Source organism: Muscardinus avellanarius (genome assembly GCF_963383645.1).
Source record: "Muscardinus avellanarius genome assembly, chromosome: 1".
In the NCBI taxonomy this organism is placed as follows: domain Eukaryota; kingdom Metazoa; phylum Chordata; class Mammalia; order Rodentia; family Gliridae; genus Muscardinus; species Muscardinus avellanarius.
The window spans coordinates 146,116,785-146,138,982 of NC_137786.1; the positions used below are offsets into that span (position 1 = coordinate 146,116,785).

Sequence of the window (22,198 nt, forward strand, 5' to 3'; positions counted from 1 at the left end):
GGAGCTTTCAGGAGATGAATCTTCCATCTCCTTCAAGGATGGCCCTTAAATAAACCCGAGTCCTTCTCACTAATTCTGGTGTCCTAAGTATTGGCCTTTGAGTGGTGAGTAGTGTGGGCCTTATCCTGGTGACACTCATCAGTTCGTATTTTTTGGTTCCATGTCTCTAAAACCATCCTCAAATAAATAAGGCATATAATCCTATAGGTAATAATATACTGAATATGGGTCCTTATTGCTTATGTTTGTTTTAGTTTTGTCTCATTTCACTTTGTTTATGGTGGCTTATCATACAGAAATCATCAGTTTTAATGTTTGGGATTTATTGATTCTTCTTTTTCAGTTGATGAGGTTTTCAGTCTGTCTTTAAGAAATCCCTCTTTAACCAGATATCTTCAAGATTTCTTTCTAAAGATTAAAAAATTTTTCTTTTTTTACTTTCAGCTTGTGAACTGAGGTGAGGCCGAAATTTAGCTTTTTTTCTAAATTGAAGGCCAACTAATTGTCCCAATTCCAGCTGTTCAAAAGCTTAGTTTTGATCCACAATTTGTGACACCACCTTTGTCATTAAGATCTACGTTTACCTTACATGATAATGTAGCATTTCAAACCTTTCATAAAGGAATGAATGATGATTAAGCTTTCTAAATTTAAAATGAAGGGAAAGATCTAGAAGGGAAATAGGGTGCTACCCAAAATAACAAAGACTTAATTTCTTTTAAAAATGCATCATTCCCCTCACTAATAGTGTGGTTTCAAAAGATAAGAAAACTACTTCAAAGGACTCACTTTGATTTGAAAAAATGACAATGGATAATTGAATTTAAGCATAAAAATTAATGAATACACTTAGCTGAATCACAGTAAACATGTAAAATTACAAGAGTTAATATATACAACATTTAAAAAGTAGAAAAAGAAAAAAATGTTTTGATCACTAATGAGGGAATTATGGTGCCAACTTCCTACTAGAGAATTGGCAACCAAATAGAAAAACCGAGCATCTGTCCACCTTTACTTTAGAGGGACCAAATAGTCTCCACTGATAAAGGACACTTAGTCTTTAACAAGTTTCAGCCAATAATTGTAGGAAGAATAACAGAGTTAGAAAAGACATTTTTGCACATTTAATTGATTCGGTGAAGATCACAGAGGAGAAAAGGCGGATACAGTGGTACCACCGGCCCTGACCTGTCTCAGAACAGGGCCAGGAGTGGTGGGGGTGCAGGCCTCACACTGTCCCATCAGCCAGAATCTCCGCAAGCCTTTCCCAGTACCTCTAACTTTCAAGAACTACAAGTGCAAGCAGAAAAAACCAGACTACAGGGCATTTTACAGGATGAGTGACTAGAATCTCCCCCAAGTTAATGGGCCAGAGGAGAGGGTGAAAAAAAGGAGGTGGAGGAGGGGAGAATGCTAATTTGGTTACTGTTATTTAATAATTGGGTTTTCACTTGTTTGTTGGCTTGATAAATTTAATAAAGTCTCAAGTAAAAATAAATAAATAAATAAATGACAAAAAGACCCAAGGGATAGATTAACTAAATGCAATGAATAGGTCTTATATCTTGTGCATATTCAAATTTCCATTTGAACAAAACCAGCTATAAAAAGACATTTTTGAGCTAGTTGTGGTGACACATGCTTGTAATCCCAGTTTTTGGGAGGCTCAGGCAGATGGAAAGCCTCAGCTACCTAGTGAGGCTTTCTGCAGCTTTGTAAGACCTCGTTTCAAAATAAAGAATTAAAAATAGGTTGGGGGTGTAGCTCAGAGGTAAATGCCCCCTGAGTTCCATCGCCAGTATCGCAAAAACAAAACAAAAGAAAACAAAAGAAAAACAGTCATTTTGAGAGAGAATTGGGAAATTTTAATATACACAAGATATAGATTGTTAGGAGTGCCAAGCACTGTCATTTATGAATGTTAGTATTGATATTTTCTAGAGTTACATATTGAAATATGGAGTGTAATGACAAGCAGCATAGGGTTCTTATCAACATGTTTCTTTTTATTTTTATTTATAAGTGGAACATATTGAAAATGGTATACATTTAGATTGTGCCTCGTGCCCTTCCCCCCAATTTCCCTTCCCCCCTCCCAATAGAGAGTGTCCAGGTTAACCATGTTATATTTATACTATTACACATATTCGTATGTAGCTCCTCCATTGAACAACCTCAGCTTTCTTCCTCTCCTATCCTTCCATTCTAGCTTTGCTGGGATTTCCCCTCCATCATCTGGAGTCCCTCTGGTATTACCACTACTCCCTAACTTGGACATATTAGAGAAAACATATGTCCCTTCTCTTTCTGTGCTTGACTAATCTCACTTAACATAATGTTCTCCAGTTCCTTCCATCTTCTTGCAAATGCTATTATTTTATTCTTCTTTATAGCTGAATAGAATTCCATTGTATGTATTTCCCCTAATTTTGCAATCCATTCATCTCTTGATGGAGATCTAGGTTGGTTCCATAGTTTGGCTATTACAAACTGTGCTGCTATAAACATGGGTATGCATATGTTAACGTAGTTCTCTGATTTCAACCCCTTTGGAGAGATACCAGGAGTGGTATAGCTGGATCAGATGGTAGATCTGTTCCCAGTTTTCTAAGGAATCTCCATACTGATTTCTTAGTGGCTGAACTACTCTGCACTCCCACCAACAGTGTAAAAGAGTTCCTCTTTCCCCACATGCTCGCCAGCAATTGTTGTTGAACTGATTTCTTTATGCTTGCCATTCTGATTGGGTTTAGATGGAATCTCACCATCTCCAGCTAAGGAGGAGTCAGGTTATTCATTCAAAAACATATTTATTGAGTACTTACAACACCCCAGACTCTGTCCTAAATGCCTGGGAATCAGGGTGTGAATGAGACAAGTTCTTGTCTTTCATTCTACTTATCAACATGTTTCTATCAAAAAATAGTGCTGCGAGTATTTCGAACCTTTACAATTACTAAATCTGTGTGATCAATATAAGAAGTACTATACCTCCTTTTCTTATGTTTTTGAATATGCTTGAAATTTTTCATCATAAAAATAATTTTAAAAATTGACATTTGCTGCCGTGTATGATAGTGCATGCTTGTAATCCCAGTATGGAGACCCTGTTTCAATATAAAGAATAAAAAATCAGGCTAGGGATGTAGCTTGGAGGTAGAATGTCCCTGTGTTCAATCTCCAGCACCACATACACAAAAAATTGGCATTTGCTTAAAAAAATCCATGAGAGCTGTTAAAATAGAAGGAAGATGCTAAGAGCTTTTTAAATTTATGAGCTTGAGTTGCCTCTGAAAGGACTTGAGTGTTTTCTTGAAGTCTTTTGGGAAATGGCTTTTGTAACAAGTAACTCCATTTTGCCATTTCGGTAAAAGAAGACCAGAATATCACTCTAACACTCAGCTATTCTTTATTTTACTTACTGCAAATTGTACAGTCCCAGAAGTCCCATTCCTCGAAAATCTGTTTTAGGATCATCACCTTGGAAACCAATTTCACACCACTGCTTAGAAATCCGAGATTCCAGTGGAGTATTGGGCTTCAAAAATTTCCATAGCTAGAAACAAAAGAAAAAAGAATTACCCTGTTGACATCAACAGCTACACCCCAGCCCAATTTTTTATTCTTTATTTTGAAACAGGGTCTACGTTTGGAAAGGCCTAAGTAGTTGAGGCTGGCTATGAACCTGTGATCCTCCTGTCTCAGTCTTTCAAGTACTGGAATTACAAACGTGTACCACCACGCCCGGCAGCAAATGTCAACACACATATATACCCTTTCTATTGGCTCTGATTTTTATAAACTACATTATTAGGAGGGTATTTACAAGCTGAATATATGCAAATAGATTACAATTAGAGATGTGATCATCTTTCAATTATCTATGGCTGCAGTTCTCAAAGTATGTCCTAAGGATGATTGGTAGGTATTCAGGACCTTTTTAGTCTTGGTAGTAAAACAACAAAGACAAGAACACTAATAGCAAGAGTAAGAGGTGGTTTTTTTTTTTTTTTTTTTTTTTTTTTACTTTTCCACTCTCATCTCAGGAATGCACAGTGGAAATTTCTGGAGGCTGCATGACATGGCATGATGTCATTGCTCCAAGGGCAATGAAATGTGTACTTGTGTATTTTATTGTCCTAAACCTTTCTGTTTTGATTTCTAATTGGAAATTCAGTGAAGGGGGGCACTCCCACAATCTTTAGAGCTCTCTAAAATATTTAAGAGTATAAAGGGACAGGGAGAACAGGAACATTTTGAGGCCATCTATTATTCAACTGCTCAGAAAATACTTCCTAACGTTGTTTTAAAACCTTTAGCAACATTTTTAACAAAAGAAGGCTTGAGTTTCATTTCTTAGGTATCACCTATAACAGGAGTGAGAGTATACATTGTCATATAGCTGGATAAAAGAATATCAGTAATTTTCATAAATAAATCTCAAAATATATTATCATCTTCAAGAGTTGCCTAAAAGAGTCAGTTATAGTGGTGCATGCCTGTAATTCCAGTACTTAAGAGGCTGAGACAAGAGGATCACAGGTTTGAGGCTGGCCGTAGCAACTTAAGGAGACTCTACTTCAAAATAAAAAAAAATAAAATAGGGCTGGAGGTATAGCTTGGAGGTAGAATGTCCCTAGGTTCAATCTGCAGTATCAATAAAAAAAGAAAAAGAAAAAAAAAGGGGGGGAGGTTGAGATGGGAGGATCACAGGTTTACAGCCAGCTTTAGCAATGCAAGGTCTTTTGCAATTTAATAAGACCTGTTTTAAAAATAAAATAGGGCTGGGGGTGTAGTTCAGGAGCAGAATGCCCCTGGGTTCAATCCCTTGCACCCCCCACAAAAAGTTGCCTAGAAGAATTTTCTTTAAAACTGACTGTTAATAATGGAAAGTATAAGTTCTAAACATATTTATATTCTTCACTGCTTAGTAAACTGGTTTATTTTTCTAAGTTTTATGTAAAAAGATAGATTTAGCACATATTATTATGAGAAAGAGAGAGACTGAGATCCACAATTGTAATCATAATTTTTTTTGATACAGGAGATTGAGCCCAGGGACATTCTACCTCTGAGCTACATTTCCACCCCCTTTTACTTTTTATTTGGAAACAGAGTCTCCCTAAGTTGCTCAGAGTCTCGATATCTTGCTGAGGCTGGTCTTGAACCTATGATCCTTCTGTCTCAGCCTCCCAAGTACGGGAGGACAGGTGTGAACTACCATGCCTGGCTTTTGCCTTGTTTTTAATTTGATTATAAAACGTCTGATAGAAATGTCTGTTTGAATAATTCATATGGATACTGCAATATGAATAGAGTGATGTTACTGAGGTTAATCCCAGCCTATGTTCAAATGATAATACAGTCTTGATTGTCTTTACACTTTAGGACTCTGAGTAGCCACACTCTGATAATGCCTTCCTATGGCAGAGCACTCCAACAACATGGCAGTGTATTATAGCGTCTATAAAGCAGGGCCAGCGCATTCTGTCAAGGACCCGCTGGTAAAGATCTCGGGCTTTGTGAGCCATTTGGTCTCTGTTGTAATTACTTGACTTTGCATTTGTAGTAGGAAAGTGGCCAGATACTATATAAGAATGCATGTGGCTTTGTTCCAATAAAACATTACGTCTAAAAATGGATGGCAAGCCAAACTTAGCTCTTAGCAAACCCAGCTTTGATTTGCCAGCTGTTGCTCTAAACAATGTTGTGAAGTAGGTAGCAAGGGCATCATTGTTCTTCATCTCAAAGATGAAGACTCCTCACCTGGGCTAATTAAATACAAGCCATGGGTCAGTCCCTGGAAATGTGCAGGGACAAGCCAGAAGAAGTGTAGTGCGGTAGTTAAAAGCCCTTTCTAACTGCGTGAGTTCACTGTCCCTTGACTGCTTAGCCTCGGTGCCCACATGGGGACAGCACCTGGATATCACCATCAGGTTGTTGTGACAACTAAATAATAAAAAGTTGCTATGACGCCGGGCGTGGTGGCGCACGCTTGTAATCCCCGCGCTTGGGAGGCGGAGACAGGAGGATCGCACAGGTTTGAAGCCAGCCGCGCTGGCTTAAGAGACCCTGTTTCCAAAAATAAAATAGGTCTGGGAGTGTAGCCTAGAGATAGAAGGGCTTCCAGGAACCCCAGTACCACCAAAAAAAAAAAAAAAAAAGTTGCTATGACACACTTCCTGTAATGATTGTTGCACACCAAACACTCCGTGAATGTCTCATGATCGCTGCTTTTGTTATCTTCATACTTGAAATGGAAATAAATGGAAGAGGAGATTAAAAATCTTACTCCTTTGTTTGCTTGGGGAGCTGGAGAAGATTTCAAAATTCAGTGAAGAAAAATCTAGAAAATGAGCTGGCTTCTGCCATGGTACTAATGGGAAGCAGAGGAGATGACACGTACAAGTTCCTGCAAGTTCCTGGGCATGGGGATGACATGGACTGCTCTGAGTCCTCTTGACTGACGGCACACGCAAGAAATGTGCTGTATGCAGCAAGAGATGCAGGAGACGGAGTTTAGAGAAATACAGTGAAAGGGGACCAGAACTCCACACCCGGGTACATAGTATTTTACTATAGAAAACTTGAAGTTTTTAATCTTAGAAATAATATGACAGACCTGAGTTTTAGAAAAATCTCTCCAGCAGTATTTTAGAAGATGGAAGAGAAGAATCTAATGGCAGAATTAGAAGGCTGCAGCAGCCCAAGCTATTAGAGATGATGGTTAAAAAGAAGATGGTGGGAACGGAAAAGGTTTGAGAAATGTTTTGGGGTGCTCTGTGGATAAGATTTAGAAATTTTTGTAGGTGTAGAATATGCCCCAATTAGGTCACAAGCCACTTGAGGACAGAAAAGACACTTTTCGTCAAAGTGCCTCACTCATTGGCGGGCATCTTATCCTGGCTTTATCACTTACTAGATGTGTGAATCAGAACCTGGACTAAAATGCTAACAGTTTTCTCACCTGTAACATAGAGACAGCAAGCCTACATATCTGTAAAAATCAGAGTAACACATACACACAAAAATCATAATCACTGGTAAAAGTCATCTCATAAAAGTTCTTTTTTAAAATTTTTATCGGTGCATTATATTCATACATCATATTGGGGTAAAAAGCTTGTGTGTACAGACATGCACACATCACCGATTTAACCCCTACCCAATTCCCACCCCATTCCCTCCCCGTCCCTCCTTCCCTTGCTCGGCTTAGTGGTTAACTTTGATATATTTAAGTACATTGTGTGTTTTAGAGATTTTCCTCTTCCCCCCTCCTTTCTCCTCCTTTGGGTTGCCTTGTTTGCTCCTCTATAGGATTTCCTTTTTCATCTAGAGTTCGTCCTATGACCCATTTCTCCCTAACTCTCACATATTAGGGAAAGCATCTGATTTCTTATTCTTAACATGCAGCTAGTAAACTAGAGTAACTCCTGTATCCACCTAAATTTATTGCAAATCCACTACGCACATAGGACTGATCAGCTCAAGATGCTGCGCAGAGACACTCAAATGTCATTAGTTCACGCGCGTATCTATGTTCATAGCAGAACAATTCACCATAGCCAAATCTTGGGAACAGTTCAAGCATCCATCAACAGATGAATGAACTGTGAAATTATGGGATATGCCCACAATGAAATTTTACTCAGTTATAAAGAAGAACAAAATTACGTCATTTGCAGAAAAATAAATGGAACTAGAGAATATTATGTGAAGGGGGATTAGCTGCCACAGCAAGTGAAGGGTCGTATGTTTTCTCTCATATGTGGAAGCTAGGGAGAAACTGGGATACAAGAGGAACTTCCTATGAAGGAGGAGAAGTCCCAGTGAAGTGACGGAGGCGGTCTAGGTGAGGGATTTGGAAGGGGGGAGAGAGACTTGATGAAGAAAGTACTTCCACTAATACTACAAACATACACAAGACTATCAGTGCCAATCTCAGTATCCTGTATGGGGAACGGGAGGGCGTGGGGTGGGAGCCAAGAGGAAGCTCACCAAGTGTGGTGTGCATGTATGTTCCTATCACTCTGAGCTTTATTATGGCGTGAGATTACAATACACTAATAAAAATATATGAAAAACAGAAAGCAAAATGTGGCAAAAAGTCATTCATTCTCTGAAGACATCTCGGCCATTCTAATGAACTGTTTAGGCACACCACCAGTCTGCTAAGCATACCACCTCTTTTCACCTGAGCTAAATTGTCACCTCTTTAAAGTGAGTGCGTGTGTGTGTGTGTGTGTGTGTGTGTGTGTGAGTGTGTGTTTTATTGGGGATTGAACCCAGGGTTGTTTTACCTCTGAGCTAAGCTCCTAGCCTTATTTATTTATTTATTTATTTATTTATTTATTTATTTATTTATTTATTGCAGGACTGGGGATTGAACTCAGGGGCATTCTACTTCTGACCTACACTCTCACCCCTATTTTTTTTTTTGGTGGTGGTACTGGGGTTCCTGGAAGCCCTTCTACTTCTGGGCTACACTCCCAGACCTATTTTTACATTTTTATTTGGAAACAGGGTCTCCTAAGCCAGCGCGCGCGGCTGGCTTCGAACCTGCGCAATCCTCCTGTCTCAGCCTCCCAAGCGTGGGGATTACAAGCGTGCGCCACCACGCCCGGCTCACCCCTATTTTTTATTCTTTATTTTGGAACAGGGTCTCACTAAGTTTTGGAGGGCCTCACTAAATTGCTGAAGCTGTCCGCAAACAGTGATTCTTCTGTCTCAGCCTCCCAAATGCTGGGATTGCAAGCGTGCGCCAACACACCTGGCTTATTTTATTTTATTTTGAAACAGGGTCTAAGTTGCTGAGGCTGGCTTCTGCCCAGCTTCATTCACCTCTTAATTTCCACTGTTAGGTCATTTCATTGAACTTGACTACCTCCATCAGAAAATGGTCAGAAAAAAAAAGAAAGCAATGTGAAGAGATGGAACTCAGCTAGTAGGTTAGTTAAACAGGAGAGAAAGAGAAGAAGAAAAGCTATTAGCCCGGCATGGTGGCGCATGCTTGTAATCCCAGCATTCTGGAGGCTGAGACAGGATGATCGTGCTTCCCTGCCAGCCTCAGCTACTTAGTGATGCCCTTTGCAACTCAGTGAAAACCTGTTTCAAAATAAAGAATACAAAAACAGGGTTGGGTCGCACTTGGAGGGAGAATGCCCCTGGGCTCCATCCCCAGTACTGAGAAAAAAAAAAAAAAGCTATTGCTAAAAATCAGGCTTCTAGCTGGGCATGGTGGCACACACTTGTAATCCTAGCATTTGGGAGGCTGAGACGTAAGATTATGGTTCGAGGACAATCTCAGCTACTTAGTGAGGCCCTTTGCAACTCAGTGAGACCCTGTTTCAGAAAAAAGGATAAAACAATAGGGCTTGGAGGCAGAATGCCCCTGGGTTCTATCCCCAGTGCTGAAAAAAAAAGAAAAGAGGCTTTTTAAATTTTTAATGATTCACATCAGATCCAGCACTAATTAGTAGAGACAAATGAATCATCTTCTTAATTACTTAACATATACAAAAACATACCCTCCTTCACACAAAAACACAACAGGATACATTTTAAAATTACATCTTCTATTGATATTTTTTCAATAAAACAAAGCTAAGGGCAGCTAAACAAATGTTTCCTTCTAATTTTGTTGCTGTCTTTGGGGATTTTGGGAAGAGGCAAAGAGGCACTTTAATCCTTAAAAGCATCTGCTTTCAGAAGTGAGCATAGAAGACATTCCAGATAACTAGTTCTAAATGTTCTAAAGGTCTTGATTTTTTCCCCCTTTGGTCTTAATTTTGTTGTTGTTGTTGTTGTTGTTGTTGTTGTTGTTTGTTAGTACTAGGGATTCAACCCAGGCATGTTCTACCTCTGAGCTACACTCACTTTTATTTTTATTTTGAAACAGTCTTACTTAATTGCTGAAGCTGGCCTCGAATCTGCCTATCCTCCTGTCCTAGCCTCCCAAGTGTTGGGATTACAGGAGTGTGGCACCAAGTCCAACTTCCTTCGATCTTAATTTCTTTAGCTGATAATTCAGTGTTTTGAGGAAAAGTTTTACTGCTGTTTCATAATATCACACTAGATCCAATATGGTTTTGAAGGTTTTTCTTTGACATCCAGGAGTATTTATAACTACATATTATTTTTCAACAGTTTTAATATGCCAAATATACATCTTTACCTCCCCTTCAAATATGCTCCAAGTTACATGAATAAATAATCAGCATTAAAATCTTGGGTAATTTCCCCAGAGGGCTCTTGCTGAAGCAGAAATCGACTTCATCTTTTTGATGTGTTGTAAAGGTCGTCAGTGAAACTCCCAGAGTGCTCTTTGACAAATGCTCTTTCTCTTATTGGCTTTCAACACACGAGAAACAACCAAAACTTCAGCCCAATGTGAGTCCACAGAAATTGCTCATATTAGAAAAGTAAAGCAGTTGGAAAGTCAACTTCTCATATGAATTTTTTTTTTTTTTTTTTTTTTTTGGTGGTACTGGGGTTCCTGGAAACCCTTTTACCTCTGGGCTATACTCCCAGACACCTATTTTTTATATTTTTACTTGGAAACAGGGTTTCTTAAGACAGTGAGGCTGGCTTCGAACCTGCACGATCCTCCTGTCTCCGCCTCCCAAGCTTGGGGTTACAAGTGTGTGCCACCACACCCAGCCCTCATATGAATTTTCTAATAAAATGTCTACCTCCAACCTCTGACTCAGCTGGAAAACTCGGCCTTACCAACCAGTCACAGTGGCCCAGATCTGAACTCATCTCTGTCACCAAAGCCCAGAATAAAGCCCAGCTCCCACCAGGTGCTTGGCAAACGTTAGTTGATTTAAGTGAAGGACTGAAGTGTGTTCAAGGACTAACCTTCAAAAGCATCTCTTCATGCTGGGGGTTATCTGAATCATAGGGCTCTCTGCGCAGCTTCTCCACGTCCGCAATAAGGTTTCTGTAACCAACAATTTGCAGAAGGCAGGCCTGCAGAGAGATTCCCAGCCTAATGTGTTTGGAAATAGAAGAAATACATGTGAGGAAAAACAAAACATGTGCTTGGGCATTTGCTCGCTCAACTTATGCACGATAGAAAATTTCATGTAACTTTCAGGAAATGGCCCAAATACGATCTGTTTAATAGAAGAACAATACTTGTTGAAGCTGCTTGTGGTTAGCTGTAGAACCAGGGTAAAACCTTTCTGTCATTCTGGATCGCTTGCTTTTTCTTTCTCTCTTTCTTTCTTTCTTTCTTTCTTTCTTTCTTTCTTTCTTTCTTTTTCTTTCTTTCTTTTGAATTGGACTGAACCCAGGCGCATTCTACCTCCTAGCTACATCTCCAGTCCAATTTCATCTTTTTTAAAAAAAAAAAACCAGGATCTCGCTACATTGCTGAGTCTTGCTACTTGCTGAAGCTGTTCCTGAACCTGCCAGCCTCCTGTCTCAGCCTCCTGTAACTGGGGTTACAGGTGTATGCCACCACAATAAGCTCATTCTGGATTTTTCTTAGGCTAAATTGCAACAGTTTGGTTTAAAACTGAGGGTTGTCTTTATGAAGCTGACTTAAAAGTAAAATGTAAGCCGGGCGTGGTGGCACACACTTGTAATCTCAGCATTTGGGAGGCTGAGACAGGAGGATCTGGGTTTGTGGACAGCCTCAGCTACTACTTAGTGAGGCCCTTTGCAACTCACTGAGACCCTGTTTCAAAATATTCTTTGTAATAGGGCTGGGGGTGTAGCTTGGAGGTAAAATGCCCCTGGGTTCTATCCCCAGTACCACACACACACAAAAAGTAAAATGTAGAAAATATAGGTAATAATAGGATCATTTAGGCCTTGTTGATGAGAATCACTATAGATGGATGTATATTAGAGGATAAGGGGAAGGGTGAGGGTGGGAAGAGACAGAGACAGAGATAGAAGAGAGAGGAGAGAGGGAGAGAAAACAAAGTCGCCCTCAGGGGCTTTGGGGCAGGAAAATTTTCAAAATAAAACAAAACCACAACAATGCTTCTACTTGGGAGTACACCCACCAGACGCCAGACGAGACAGAGGCGAGCGAGGAGTCACAGCTTTGCAGCGTTCTCCATCACATTCTGACCGTGCTACTTGTCTGAACACGTTTTCTTGGGCTGAAACAAGATCTGCTTTGTTTCTTACCAAGTGGCTTAAATTCTGCTTTCTGAGCCAATTTATCTCTACCACTTCCCTGCCCTGTCTGCTTTTAGCAGTTCTTCCTCTAGGGATCAAAAAGGGCTCTGATTCCTGATTCCTTCAGTTTTTCCTCCTGAAATGTGGCTTTCAGGTGCTTTCCCATTTTGCTCAGTCTCCTCTGAATGCACACTACTTGACTAACAGCCCCCCTGAGACGTGTCACTAGAACAGGAAGCCATCTGGCAAGCAGAGCACACACAAGACCAGCTCTTCCTATGAACAGCACTTTCCTACCTACAGCCTGGGAGGTAAAATAGGAGCTTCCTAAGCAGTTACATAAGGTTGCAAGCTTATTAAACAAGTGACCAGTCACCATGTGGGTGTGTGTGGTGCTGGGCTTGAACCCACTGAGACACAACCCCATCCCTATTTTTTTTACTTTTAATGTTGAAACAGGAATTTGCTCAATTACAGTGCACTGGTCTCAGACCCGTGATCCCCCTAGCTCAGCCTCCCACGTACTCAAGTTACAGGCCTGTGCCACTCTGCCCAGCTACCAAGATAGGTTTTTGTTGTTGTTGTTTATTTTATTTTTTGTGGTACTTGGAATTGAACCCAGAGGCATTTTACCTCCAAGCTATATCCTGAGACCGATTTTATTTCCTGTTTGGAAACAGGGTCTCATTAGCTTTCTGAGAGCCTCACTAAGTTGCAGAGGCTGTCTGTCTCAACCTCCCAAGTATTAGGATTACAAGTGTGTGCCACCATGCCCGGCTAAGATTTTTTTTTTTTTTTTTTTTTTGCCTACAAACTGCTGTCATAAATGATTAACCTATCCTACCTGTACTCATTTGGTGATATTTTTAAAATTAGGATAGTGCTTCATGTTCATTTATTACCACTGAATTCTTTAGTCAAGTAATTTTGGGGGGCTCCAAAGTGGTCAAACATTGGTAATTTCATGTAATACTGTGCAATATATTCTCTCTCCCGGTTTACCCATTCACTTTGAACATGTTGTAGTGGTAAAGGTGGTCATTTTAATCATAATGACATCGTCATCTTTCTAGGGGTAAATGACATGCATAGAGGTTAAATCTAAAATTAGGGGCAATAGGTTTTAGGATTATGTATCTACTCCAAATAAGAGGGCAGTGTCAGATAACCTAGAAACAAAAATAAATTGTGTGTTAAGCCAGGTGTGGTGGCAACAACTGTAATCCCAGTACTTTAAAAGCTGAGATGGAAGGATCGCAGGTTTGTGGCCAGCTTCAGCAATTTCAGTAACTTAGGCCCTGTTTCAAAAAAAAAAAAAAAAAAATAGGGCTAGGGGTATAGCTCAGAGGTAGCATGCCTCTGGATTCTATCTCCAGTGTCAAAACAAACAAACAAATTTGTATGTTTAATTAAATGCCCTTTATAGCACTTGTTATCATAGCACCAAAAAACTAAATTAGACATTTAAATGTATGGAAGGGCATGATATCACTGGTCATCCAGGAAATCAATATAAGACTGAGAAGAGAGTTATTTTTGAGGGAAGAAGGATAACGGAAGAAACAAAAGAGAAGGGAACAAGGAAAGTCAATTAAAGTTTTTATAGTAAATTTTAGTACCACTGTTAAGTAGCCCTTGAAAAAATGTTATTAAAACAAAGTGAGGTTAATAGTAGTGATAGCCTGGCAATTTAAAAATGTCTTCTCCATCTCTAACCTTCTGGTTCTTTGTTTTCTTGGAAAATATTTAATTTTTATAGCAATTTTGCCAATGGTTCCATCTAATTTAGGCACTGGAACACACACTGGGATATACAAACAAACAGGTAAATAACAAACACTTAATACCTATGCCTTTTTCTAAGGACGTCTAAAGAATGGATGGCAGCTGGGTGTGGTAGCACCTGCCTGTAATCCCAGTACTTGGTATGCTGAGGCAGGAGGATTGCATGATCATGGACAGCCTCAGCAACCAAGTGAGACCGTCTCAAAATAAAAAAAATTATAAAAAGGGCTGGAAGGCTGGGTGTGGTGGCGTAAGCTTGTGATTCCTGCGCTTGGAAGGCTGAGACAAGAAGATTGCTGCAGGTTCGAAGCCAGCCTCAGCTACTTAGTGAGGCTCTCAGCAACTTAGTGAGACCCTGTTTCCAAATAAAAAATATAAAATAGGTCTGGGAGTATAGCCTGGAGGTAGAAAGCCTCTGGGTTTCACCCCCAGTAACACACACACACACACACACACACACACACACACACACACACGGCTGGAAATGTAGCTCAGAGGTAGAATTCCCTGGGTTCAATCTCCAGTAACACACACATCCACACGGGATGGTAAATAAATGCTTTTGAATATAATTTACATAACTTTCATAGATATAGAAAGGATTTACTACTAAATCGAATCCAATCTCTAAATATAATTATAGGACGAACATAGCCCTTATGCCCAGGTGTAGTCTTACACTTTTGGTTCAACCTAATTTAGAATGAACTGCTTTCTTATCATCTCCCCAGAAGACTAAAATATATGTCAGAAGATTGCAAACATACATTACTACATAATTAAAGCAGCCTTCATGGCTGAAGAAGGAAAAGGCAGCTAATTAGCTGAAGTGGCTGAGAACAACACTATGGAGACCAGGCGGAAATGGAGTTTTTGCGATGAGCCCCTGGATAACCGGTATCTAGAATCCTTCCAAGAGACAGACCTATGCCAAGTGTGCTCTGAAATTCCCTTCAGCTCCAGCTTCCTGGGTTTGGTAATTAAAAGCCATTCTCAGCAGTAAAATCTGAAGGTCTCGTGTACTTAGATCTAAAAGACAGGTTGATTGCTACCAACCTGAAACCGTCTCTAAATATATCTGCTTTTGAAATTTATTCTACCCAAAGTCTTCAGTCCCACATTTGACTGAAAAATTGCCATACCCAGTGGAAAAGATAAAACTAATTTTAAATGTCACGAACACTGCCAGGTTGCATTTGAATACTTCCAAGAGGAGAGGAATAAATTATAAAGTTCTAAAATCTTCCCGTAAAAAAACATTTCTTCCTCCCACACATGCCTGTCTTCTTGACAAGCAGGTAGGAGCCATCTCCAAGACTATCCGCCTGTCATGAAAGAATATTCATGAGGGAGCTGAAGGGATATTCTAGACGGAGGAAAATCAGTGGCAAAGTCATTAATTTGATCATTTACTGCTAATGCCAAACACAGACATTGAACAGAGCAATTATTGATGAGTAGGTTTTCTTTATCTCATATTCTAAATTCAGGGGCACCCATTTTTTTATGTTTATAGTTATTTCAGAATCATATACCATCACAGAAGCACAAAGTTCCTGTCATCTACAAACACGAAAAATCACCTTTTAAAATGTATAAATGTATTCTTCATCTAAAAGCCAAAACCTCGCAGATGAACTACTTTAGAAAAAAAGAGAGAGGAGAGACAAACACTGGCGCTGTGGTGGGCGGCGAGACTTGTGTTCTTATTTCTCTCATGCAAAACATATTCTTTTTTTGTGTGTGTGGTACTGGGGTTCCTGGAAGCCCTTCTGTCTCTGGGCTACACTCCCAGACCTATTTTATATTTTTATTTGGAAACAGGGTCTCTTAAGCCAGCGCGATCCTCCTGTCTCTGCCTCCCAAGCGCGGGGATTACAAGCGTGCGCCACCACGCCCGACTACAAAACATATTCTCACTGTGGGTTTACGTCGGGGTTAATTTTCTTCAGTTCCATGATGTCTTCTATAGTTTTTTCAATCGCATCAGGATGGACACTCACTGAAGTCTGCAACAGCTGGAAAAGAGGCATCAATCATTCCCTTTTTCTTAAATTCCTTAAATGAAATACCATTGAATGGCTTAAGCAGTGTTTACTGGGATAGAGGCTTCAAGTATTAGTTTAAGCTTGCTTCTCTATGGGGGCATGTATTATAAAGCAGACACTACTTGAGAGTATAAAAGAGGCAAATTCAACAATAAAGTAATAAATTCTTCACAAATCTGCCTTTTTTCACATGTAAAAAGTACAGTGGTTTGTGATGAGTGGATATTCTTCCTTCTTGGTTTGCATTAGTTATTAATCAATGATATACTTTTTTTCTTAAAATTTTTTATTTTTTATGATAAAGGTAGGCCTCCGATGAAAAGCTTCTAAAAAAACAAGAAAACAGTTTTATTTACCTTACTTTTCGAATCCCTCAGTGATGTTTCTGTTAAAGCAATAACAAAAAAAAAGAAGTCATTCAAAAATTATCCTTTAAGAATGGTTTTAAATTACTATAGTTAAATATATAAAATTGTACCCTCAATCCCGCCCACTCTGCGTTTTGCTTATGTTTTTGTTTCTTGCTCACCGATTTTCATGGTTCTAGGCGCTCCCGGCTTGGTATTGTAACAGATCCTCTGGAGTTCACATCTCCCAGTTAGCTTCCTCATTACAAATTTCAGGCAGCGCCACAAAAACTTACAGTAAAAATACAGGCACACCTGGATCAACATTCTGTGAAAAACAAAAGTCAGCACTCTTCCAATAGAACTCTGGAAGAGATGAGAAGCAGCCACCACCAGCGAGAAAGAAGCCCAGGAGAAAATGAGCAGTTAGACTTGGGTTTGCAAGTGTATGCTACTTTATGAACACAAATACTCCAGAATATTTGTTCAAATAAGTGTGATATTATAACAGACTGAGGGTGAAGTACTGAATTCCTGTATTTTCCCACCCCTGCCTAAAGCATTTTGGAAATAAATCAGTATCTTACATGCAGAATTCATCATTAGTGCTTGAATTAACATTGCTTCTCCCTTAAACATGAGGAAACAAAGTCTTCTCTCACCCGGTGGGCAGCCTCTCAGCTCATCCTTGTTATTTTTTAGCCCCTTCTTTTTTTTACTTTTTTGTAAATTTTGGCTCTGTATATTGAAACCAGAGGCATTTTACCTCTGAGCTACACCCTCAGCCCTATTTTTATTCTTTTATTTTGAAACAGGGTCTAACAGGGCCTTACTAAGTAGCTGAGGCTGGGCGCAAACCTTCAATCCAACTGGCTCAGCCACCTAAATACCGGGATTACAAGGTGTGCCACCATGCCAAGCTATTGTTTGTTTTTGAAACAGGGTCTCACTAGATCCCTGAGAATCTTGCCAAGTGGCTGAGGCTGTCACTGAACCTGTGATCCTGCTGTCTCAGCTTCCCAAGTACTGGGATTACAGATGTGCACCACCACACCTGCTTCTCATCTCCTTTCAGTGCCATGTATTTATTGACCACTCGGAGTATTTGTTTCCTGCCTTCCACTCTTTCCTCCTTCCCTCTGTTTGCCCTCAGGCGCTGTCATCCTCCTTAATGACTTGGTTGTGTGGCCACCTGCCTTCTCTGCTGACCATTCTCAACCTTACTGATCTCCTCTGAAGCCTGCCCATCGTGCACTCAATAAACACGGTGGACCTTTGGGCTCTTCAGAGGAAAGACATCTTCTGACACAAGCTACATCTCTAAAGAAGTCTGTCCTTTGCTATTGCTAAAGGAAGCTTCTTTACTGAACACCCAACCCACTCCAGTAATACCTCACCAAATAGGAACTATGTTGTCACTCATAATGTCTCTGACACCTGTGAAATTATCGTGTGTATGTGTGTTTTACTGGGGATTGAACCCAGAGTCATTCTGCCTTCAAGATACACCTCCAGCCATTTTTATATTTTTGTTTAGCAACAGGTCTTGATAGATTGCTGAGAGTCTTGCTAAATTACTGTGACGGGCCTCAAACCTGCAATTCTCCTATCTCAGCCTCCCGGGTACTGGGATAAAGGCTTGTGATATCATGCCTGGCTCTGAAATTATATTTTATGTTGACTTTTAATTTTTAAAACTTAAGTGCCTACAACTTTATGGAGACTACTAGTCAGAGTTTCAAAATGACTCAAGCATAGGGATAAAGTTGGATTCTCACCCAGGACCTTATATTCAACTCATCTTCTCTTAATATTATGCATTTGTAGAAGGTAGAGTTGTTTCTCTTACTTTCTATCAAGTTCATTTCTAGAAGAGTCTGTCCCCTCAAATACTTGCTGATTTGCTCTCCTCCTGCTCTAAAATAAGGTGATGGAGAGTTATTCAGATCAATTAGAGTGGTTAATTAAGAGCCTCAACAATGGATCACATCTCCTGAAATGGATCAATACCTTGGCTGTGTTCAAACCTGATTCCAATATTGTCAATAGTCTTGTTTTAAAAATAAAAATCCCAACAGTCTTATTTGTACAAACATAGGCTCTGTATCTTATAAATGCAAAGAAAATTCAAAGAAATAGTATAAACAACCAAGCTTCTTATATTAAGATAGTGCAATGGACTACTTTGCAGGCAATAAAATTGTGCCCTAGAATAACATTAAAAAACTCTACAATATATTTATCAAGTAGAAAAATATTACAAAGGGATATGTATAGATGATTTACTTTTCCTTAAAAAAAGCAAAAAGAATTTAATAGTGACGTTATAAACATGGGAGAAAAAGTCAGGACACAAAACAAAAATGTTAACAGAGATTTTACTGGGTAATGTAATTATCAGTATTTTTTCTTTTTTGATTAAATATATTTTCTCTTTCCTATAATGTATGTATTACCTTATTGAAGAAAATGTAAGTTAAAACAAAATTAAAATGTATGAAATGATCATCAAAAGTCATAACCTAAGTATATATGAAATTTCAATGTATAGTCAGTTACTATGAAATCAGTTGAATTCTGACAAAAGTTAAAAAATGGATTTACTATGTTGTGAAGCTTAACATTTAACTGCTCAAGGCAAATATGTTCTAAGATCTGTCTGAATTTAGGTTAACTGCTTAAAAAAAAGTAACACCAAAAATAAATTTTGTGGAACATTTTAATTAGACAAATAAAATTTATAAAATCTCAACTTGTTCTCTTGAAAAATGTTCTTCATTTTCCAACTATTGAATAGTTCTGCCACAAAAAAGATTGAGCAATGTCTTTAACTGGTCCCCAGCCAAATGGTAACGATATTAATTACTGGGTGGCGTCTTTCCTATTATTAAGTTAAGGATGAAAGCTTTACATGCTGAGCTGGGCATGGTGGCACACACTTGTAATCCCAGCACTTGAGAGGCTGAGACAGGAGGACTGCATAGGTTTGAAGCCAGTCTCAACTACTTAGTGAGGCTCTCAGCAACTTAGTGAGACCCTATTTCCAAATAAAGTATAAAATAGGTCTGGGAGTATAGCCCAGAGGTAGAAAAGCTCCTGGGTTCCACCCCCAGTACCACAAAAAAGAAAGAAAGAAAGAAAGAAAGAAAGAAAGAAAGAAAGAAAGAAAGAAAGAAAAGCTTTACATGCTATCTGTTCAAGGTACAATTTCCAATAAAGTCAACCTCACATGTGGGTATGGGCCAGCAATCAAATGAAGCCACTTTTCAAGGCTGTGCATCAGGACTCTAGCACAGGTGGGACCACATTATCACCAGGCTCTTGTAGTACCACTTGCACTTGAGAAAAGGGTTCTGATGATTGTTTATGTAGGTCTTAAATGTCCCCAAAAGTTCATGTGGTAAAGGCTTGGTCCAAGGTGGCACTAGTGGGAGGTGGTGGCCTATGAGAGGTGGGGCCCACTGGCAGGTCTTTAGGTCACTGGGGGCGTGCCTTTGAAGGGGATTGTGGGACCTTGCCTTTCTCCTTATTCTCTCTTGCTTCCTGTTCCATAAGGTAACTGTTTCTATTTTGTTGTTTGCTTCTTCCATAAAATACGGCCTTGCCACAGGCCCAGAGCAACACGACTGACTGATATGAACTGGAACCTCCAAAAATCTGTGAGACAAAATAAGCCCTTTCTCTTTATAAGTTGATTGTCTCAGGTATATAATACAAATTTCCTTTTACAGTAAAGGAAAGCTGACTAACACAAGGAACATCTTCATATTCACCTCACTTAAGTTACAAGGCACCAATATTACATAGCTTAAATTAAGCTGCAGAAAATTTTCCCTCTGCCCACTCTACTGGGTCTGCACAAGGATGTGGCTTAAGACTTAGAAATGTCATCCTAGGTGGCAGGAGGTGTCTGTGTAATGTGACCTTCAGCCCAACCATAATTTCTCTCCTTGTATATGGGAAGAAAATGCCTTTGTTGCAACAAGACATTTTACTTAAAAAAGAGAAAAAAAGACACATCTTAAAAAATCTTTTTCCTTTTTTTTTTTTAACTCCCCTGAGGATGTTCACACTGTCATATCTTTGAAACCAGTAGAACTCCACGGTGGGGGTTAGGGGTGACGTATCATTTCTGAAGGCTTTTCCATAAAGACTGCAACATCTCTCCCATAATCACATAAACAATGTCATGAGTCATGAAAGAGAAATGCCCATTTCAATTATGAAATGACATTTATGCACTGCTTACCCTTTTGTAATTTCTAGGCCAGCAATCCTCCGAGATACATTTAAGATTTTCCCCTGATTTTTCTAACAGGCCAGCATGCCTGCAAATAATTCATCAAAAGGCTAGCTTGCCTTGCTAGGAGCTATATTTTCTTGCTATGCTAAGGACAACACTTTTTCAATCTATATCAGTCAGTGTTTTGACAAATGTAATTTATTTTGCATGTAGGTCATAAATCTGGTCCAGGCAAGGCATGAAGAGGGATGGAAATACCAGAGTCACCCCTTGCTTTGGAATTATTATTATTATTTGGTATTGAGGGGTGAACCCAGGGAAATTATACCTCTAAACTACATCCCAACCCTTTTTTATTATTATTTTGAAACAGGGTCTCACTAAGTTGTTGGGCTTGGCTTCATACCTGCCATGTTCCTACCACAGCTTCCCAAGAAATGGGATGACAGGTGTGTACCACCACGCCCAGCTGGTAGTCTTACTTTGATGAAAGAAACAACACTCAACTTGCTTCCTGATCAAAGGACTAGATCAGCAACACCTTAAAAAACTTCTTAAATCATTTGGACCCATTTAAATCCCTAAATCAAAAAGTTCATTGAAAAACTGCTGAGGGTCAAAAGTCTCAAGAACAATAATGATGATTAAATATTTTGAGAGATTTTTTAATTGGCTTGGCACATTGACCCCGAGAAGGAAGAAACTAAGAAATAGGACCTGTAAATGCTTTTGAGCAAGTCAGTGGCTGATTTGAGAGAGAAAGAAGGAAGAAAGTAGGAAAAGAGGGAGGGAAGCCAGGAGGAAGAAAAGATACATCTTTTTTTTTTTTTTTTAAACTGAGTTTGAGAAGGTCCTTCTCTTCCCTGTAATGTCCTCGTGTTCCTGCCTGTTCTGCAGAGGAGCCATGTCAAACCTGCCTTCGAGACAGGTCTCATTTGCTTTCTCTTGCACTGGCACTTGCTCAGCCTTCTGTTCACACCTGAGCCCTTCGAGCAGGGGTTTCTAGCTCAGCTCCTTTTCCCTTCCTGCCTGAGTCAGTAAAGCTGAGTTTTAATTGGGGAAACATTTGCTTTTTTTCCCTGCATAATACTAGACCAAATACTTTTAGTTCTGATGGTGAACTCTCAAGTCACTGCTGATAAGGTCTGTTAGATTTTGTCCAAGCAACAATTAAATCCTCAAGACCAGAAGGAGAGTTCACCGATCACTACTTCAGATTGCTAATCACTACATGCACAGGCACTTTGTTTTGTTTTGTTTTGCATTTTTTCCTGTTCTTAACTGATGGCTTTTTGATGGTGTTCCAAAAACAGTTGCCGCAGCTTCTGAAGATGAATGCATTGTTTAAGCACTGGGAGAGTCTGATTCAATAATATGAGCTACTACACATGTCCCATTTCCAATGTTCTCTGTTACTGCTGTTTATTAATATGCTGCACAGTGGAGTTTATGGCTGAGTTCACAGCAGCATTCTCCTATAAAGCAATTACTACCATGTTTATTATTTAACATTTGTTCTTTAGCTTGAACCAGAATAACCATCCCATGTAAATTATTCAAAATGGATCATATCTCTGCCACCAAAGAAAAGCGAGCTCCTGTCCAGTGCCGCTTTTTCAGAGGAATCCATTCAGTAG

At 39.4% G+C, this 22,198-nt stretch overlaps 1 protein-coding gene across 2 annotated transcripts in view; it reads right to left on the minus strand.

Annotated features, from left to right (window-relative positions):
* Positions 1 to 22,198, minus strand: part of ELMOD1 (ELMO domain containing 1) — a gene marked incomplete at both ends in the record, with an annotated part of 43,875 nt that overhangs the window by 15,178 nt on the left and 6,499 nt on the right. The window contains 5 exons of one of the 2 annotated variants that reach the window (XM_080714503.1): positions 3,426 to 3,559; positions 10,864 to 10,993; positions 15,844 to 15,941; positions 16,328 to 16,356; positions 16,501 to 16,646. In XM_080714503.1, coding sequence (XP_080570629.1) covers positions 3,426 to 3,559; positions 10,864 to 10,993; positions 15,844 to 15,941; positions 16,328 to 16,356; positions 16,501 to 16,646 — 537 coding nt within the window. Of the gene's footprint in view, positions 1 to 3,425; positions 3,560 to 10,863; positions 10,994 to 15,843; positions 15,942 to 16,327; positions 16,357 to 16,500; positions 16,746 to 22,198 lie in introns of those variants that run through there. The other variant, XM_080714504.1, reaches the window with a different exon arrangement.